The sequence below is a fragment of the Aspergillus clavatus genome, genomic scaffold (genome assembly GCF_000002715.2).
Source record: "Aspergillus clavatus NRRL 1 1099423829802 genomic scaffold, whole genome shotgun sequence".
Classification (NCBI taxonomy): domain Eukaryota; kingdom Fungi; phylum Ascomycota; class Eurotiomycetes; order Eurotiales; family Aspergillaceae; genus Aspergillus; species Aspergillus clavatus.
Genome location: NW_001517097.1, coordinates 2,164,596 through 2,169,982, shown reverse-complemented (window position 1 = coordinate 2,169,982; position 5,387 = coordinate 2,164,596). Strand labels below are relative to the sequence as shown.

The window sequence follows — 5,387 nt, the reverse complement described above, 5'->3', positions numbered from 1 at the left end:
TTTATAAAGGAGCCTATTACTAAGAAGGCTCCTTATAAGAGATTATATAAATAATTATATAATATATAAAGATATAAATCCTACCTATAACTACTAAACTCTGAAGTTTAGTAATAATCTCTTTAAATAAGGATACCTACCTTTAAATCTATTTATGAACATTCTTCTTTCACACTAGTTTCTAATTCTCATGGATCATAGATCCTTATACCAACCATTTACTAGTGTGTGGCCTTGGTGCCTTGCCCAGCTTGTTTAGTGGAACTATTCTCTGGCACCATTCCTAACACTAACCCACCCAAATATATCCAGCGGCAACACCAATAACACCAGACATGAGAATAAACAATATATCTGAAAAAAAAAAAGTCCCTAACGCCGGGACAAACCAAGGATTTTTCGAATCTTCTGTCCATCAATCGCCAGAGCCAGACTACTGCAAATGACAGAGATACTACTCAAAGCCATGGCCAACGCAGCCCAGACAGGGCTGAGTCTCCAATGCTCATTGACCGTGACAAGCTCACCCCCCATCCACATCTGCTTGTGTCCACTGACGATCGGGTAGAAGACGCCCGCCGCAACAGGCACAAGGCAGAGATTGTAAACGACGGCCCAGCCGAAGTTCAGCTTGACGCGCTTGAAGACGCGCCGGCTGAGCAGGACCAGCTGCAGGATCGTGTCGAGGTCGGAGTTGAGGAGGATGAAGCTGGCCGAGTTCATGGCGACGTCGGAGCCGGACGCCATGGCGATGCTGACGTCGGCGGCGGCGAGGGCGGGCGAGTCGTTGACACCGTCGCCGACGAAGGCGACGATGGAGTGCGCGCCGGTGCGGTTCTTCTGGCTTTCTGCTGCGTCGTCGTAGCGGACGGGGTACAGCCCGTCTTGCACCTTGCGGACAAAGTCCGCCTTGCCGGCTGGCATGACGTTGGCCATGACGTTGGACCGGGGGATGCCGACCATGTCGGCGACGGCGTAGGCGGTGGTTTTGTTGTCGCCTGTGCACATGAACACGTCGACTTGGCGCTTGCGGAGCTCCGCGATGACTTTTGATGCATCCTGGCGGATGGAGTCGGTGGTCGCGAAGACGAGTGCAGGTACAAAATAGGATTTGTCTGCGGAAGTGGGTTCAATCTTGCGAAGTGACAGAATAGCAGTGGATTTGCCCAATGACTGATACTTGAGGAGCAGGCTGGAAATGTGTGAAGTGTTGGCGTCTGGGGAAACAAGGCTCCGGAGAAGATCCTCATTGCCAATTGCAGCTTCATAGGTCGCTGTTGCGTTGGACTTCGATGCCGTGCTCTCGATCGCGACAGTGAATGTACCCCTCATTCCCCGTCCGGATTTCTCCTCGATATCGGAGGATAGAACAGAGAGAGTAGACTTTCCCTGACAGAAATCCGAGACCGCTTGAGCAATGGGATGATTGCTGCTTTCTTCAAGCTTCTGAGCGAGAGCCCAGGCGATGTGAATCTGCTCGTCGTTCGAGAGGAGGACTTCATGATCAGACACTTTGAGTTGACCACCTTCGGTAAGGGTACCGGTCTTGTCGAAGATGACAGCATTCAAACGGCTCGCTTCCTGAAAGGCCTCTCCCCCACCTTTGACAAGAATTCCCTGTTTTGCAGCCAACCCGCCTCCAACGAAGAGGGCTGTGGGAGCAGCAAGAGCTAATCCGCACGGGCAAGCGACCACGAACACGGCGATGGCAAACTCCACACTCCAGAATGTCCAGCCTCCACGCGCAACATCGAGATAATCGTCAGGTAAAGCTCCGGAGAGTCCGAGGGAAAGCCAGATGAGAAACGTGAGGATGGCAATAAGCGTGATGACAGGGACGAAATGGGAAGTAAGTATGTCTGCAACTCGTTCGAGAGGGGCTCGTTTGCTCTGCCCTTCGCGAACCACGTTGATGATCTGGTCTAACATCGATGAGCCTCCAAGCGCCGTGACTTGGATCTTCACAGGCTGGCCAACGTTCACGGATCCGGTGTAAACATGATCACCCGTCGTCTTGTGCACCGGCTTGGATTCTCCGGTCAAAGAGCTTTCGTCGAATTGATAAGAGTTTTGCCCTACGATGGTACCATCTGCCGGTGGCGAGGCACCATGAGGGATGCTAACCACATCCCCAACCTCCAGTAAATCGATGCCGATTCTTCGCTGGGTCTCATTTGGAGAGGGCTGACCAGAAGCCGAGAGATTCTCAACTAACAATGCTTCAGAAGGTCTCAATTTTCCAAGAGAGGCAACTGCATCGCCGGTGCGGGCCTTGCTGTAGGCCTCCATGTATCGGCCAGCCAAGATAAACAAGGTTAGAAACACAACGGAATCGAAGTAAGTCGAAGTGTGGGTGCTGACGGACGTATCGGAGACCGCATCCATGATGAGAATAGCCAATGAAGAGACATAGGCTACAGTCGTGCCGGCAGAGATGAGAAGGTTCATGCTGCCAAAGCGATAAAACCTCTGCAAAATCGGGACACGGCTACCTGGTCGCCAAAGTGAAGAAATCTCTTTTATCGCTCGTACGTGGAAGATGTCGGTGCCATAAAACATCACCGGTGTAGTCATGATAAAGAGCGCCCATTCTATACGTGAAACACTCCCAACCCACATAGGCTGTTCCAGATACTTCCTGACCCGATTGGTCGGTGACACAAGACTCATGAACACAATGCCGATGAGGAACGTCGGGATGGCTACCAGCAGCACAAAGATGAAGCGTATCAACAATCTGCGCTGTTCATGCAGCTGCATTGCACGAGAGCGGTCTTCCACGCTCGGTGGGTGGTACACAGTGGCCCGAAATGCATGGTGTGCTGCCTCGATGGCTTGTAGGATCGTCCTGATGGTCAGAGAGGGAGGGTTTGGGATGTAAGTGATCTTGAGAATGGGATTCTGAAGGGACAGTGTTCGTTCGAATTCAACATCCGGAAAGCCTTGCAGGGCGCCAAAGACCAGGTCTGGACAATGGTGGCAGAACATACCATCGATTCGGATAGAGACTACCCGCTTCTTGATGATATTTTTCTCATCGTCCAAAGTAAAAGGTTCAACGCTGTTGAGAGACGCCTCGTAGCCAAGGTCATCAATCTTCTCCAGGATTGCGTCAATGTTGTCTTGACCCACGAACCGAACTTTCCCACTGTGAGCCAAAAGGTTCACAGAAACGTCGGTTACAAAGGGCAATTCTTCGAGTCCTCGAGTAACTGTTGCAGAGCAAGATCCGCAGGTCATCCCACCAATGGATATTTCGGCGAGGTAGGCAGAAGGTCCGGGTGGCACAACTTTGTTGACTTCATCGACCGACGTTTCAAAGCCAATGTCCTCGATGCGATCGATGATCTTTTCGATGTTCGTTTGCGGGCCTGTGTAAACCAAGGTTGCACTATTCGTGAGAAGGTTGACAGTAATGTCGCGCACAATGTCCAACTGCCGAACTTCTTTCGTCACTGTGTTGACACAAGACGCGCAGCTCATACCGCTGATGCTAATACGGGCATTGAACTCTTCATCGCGGGGCGAGTGCAATTGCTGGGGGTTATCAGAACCTGCAGAAGGGCCAGCGGCTGCTCCAGATGTTTGAGAAACAAAACTCTCCGTATCAGATAAGTCCTTTGCACCTAAAGATCGGTAACTCGCATATCGTTTCTTGACATCTTTTGGAGAGGCAGCGGTAGCGCCATGCGCCTCCGTCACTGTCGCTGGTCTATTGAGCCCTTCCTTCCTGCATGCATCGCAGTTGGCGATGTGTTGATTGCGTTCAGTATTCGATGTAGGAGCATGATCCTGTTCAGGTGAAAAGATCATAGAATCCGGTGAAAGCCATGCGCTCGTGTCGAGATCTGAGATCACTGTCCCTTCACGGTCATATGTGGTGACATGATGCACTTCGAAGGCCGCTCCAATCAGAGCCTTGGCCAATACCGAAGGTTTGGTCTCTGAGTTGTGCAGCACGCGAACCTCATGGGTTAGGATAGAAACGTCAATGTCATGGACCCCTGATACCTCCGATAGTACTTCGGTGATATATGCGACGCACGAGGAACAATGCACGTTGCTAACGAAGAACAAGCTTTTGAGACAGCGGACATTTGATTCTGCAAGGGACGAAGACGCAAGGGGTTTCGTTTGTAATGACATGATGATTGATTCAGAAACTCAGTAAGATAATGCTCGGAAGTGGTGTGTGTGTGTGTGTGTGTGTGCGCGCGCGTTATACGCCTTGACTCCAACCGGAGGAGTGTCGACAGTCGGTATCAGCGTGGAGAACCCGGCAGACCAAATCACAATTACCGTATGTAAAATTGTGACCTTGACAGTCCTTGAATCATTTGAAGCGTACTCAGACAGCTAAAATCTCCAGTATCACAGTTGAATGCAATATGTATGGTGGTGCAGTATATCAGAGCCCAGCATAGGGTGGCTGCGATGCATTTATATAATGACTATTGCCAAGGACAAAGAATGAATTTCCCTGGAGAATTAATAATAGCCTCTTCGATATATCTGTCAATGACTATAATCGAAGCGAGACGAATTGCGGGCTTTATGCGCAGTTGTCCTTGACTGTCTGATGTGGTGGTTCGCAAAACACACTAAACTACGCACAAATCTCGCATTCCTGAGAACCGGATCGGGGTGGCCAATGATGCAACATCCTTGGTCTCAAATATCTAAGGGAGGGTGGGTATCAGTCACCGAATTCTGAATGTGAAAAGAGTCAACCCAATTTAGTTCCTCGGACGTAATCCCGTAGCCATCCAGCAGGTGGGCTGTGAATCGGGGACTGAAATAATACTTCATGATGGCTGGAGATGAGTGGCAAATCCCGGCGCGATCTGGGGAAGAACCACTTTGTACGGAGTAGTTAGATTGAATAACCTTATCTGATCATGATCATGATCTAGATCCGCAACGGTAAGGCTGAACGGAACATAGTTATTTGGTTAGAACAGGGGACGATGCTGGCTGGTGATGGCAGTCCTTGCTGAGAGATTTGTGTACGGAGAGTATCTCATCTCCTGTTTGCCAATTACCCGTCTTCACAAAAGTAATGATATAAGAACACTATATCATTATTAACATGAGGTACGGATTGCAGCAGCCGTTTATTATTGATTTATTATCGATGGATCCTGATTACCAGATGATGTACGGAGTCGAAAAAGAATGATCGCTGAACAAGTATGTCTTCTCCGGGGCTCGAACAGCCGCTGTCCAAGACCGCTGCCCCACGTGACACTCCCACTGGGCCATCGCGGCTTTTTCACTCCGAATTTGACGCGTGCAGTTTCGCTCCCTCCAACACTTTTTCCCCCTTGTCTGTTCTCATTCTCCGTCATCATCCTGAAACCAACGAAGAAGAGGATTCGTCCTTCATC

The 5,387-nt window shown here is 50.0% G+C and overlaps 1 protein-coding gene across 1 annotated transcript, besides 1 other annotated feature; it reads right to left on the bottom strand.

Annotated features, from left to right (window-relative positions):
- Positions 1-372: 372 nt before the first annotated feature.
- Positions 373-4,146, bottom strand: ACLA_040590 (putative copper resistance-associated P-type ATPase; the record flags this gene model as incomplete). Its single annotated transcript, XM_001271268.1, has 1 exon — positions 373-4,146. The coding sequence occupies one exon, from the start codon at positions 4,144-4,146 to the stop codon at positions 373-375; it is 3,774 nt and encodes a 1,257-aa protein (XP_001271269.1).
- A 42-nt stretch (positions 4,147-4,188) lies between these two features.
- Positions 4,189-4,211: a microsatellite.
- Between the last annotated feature and the right edge of the window lie 1,176 nt (positions 4,212-5,387).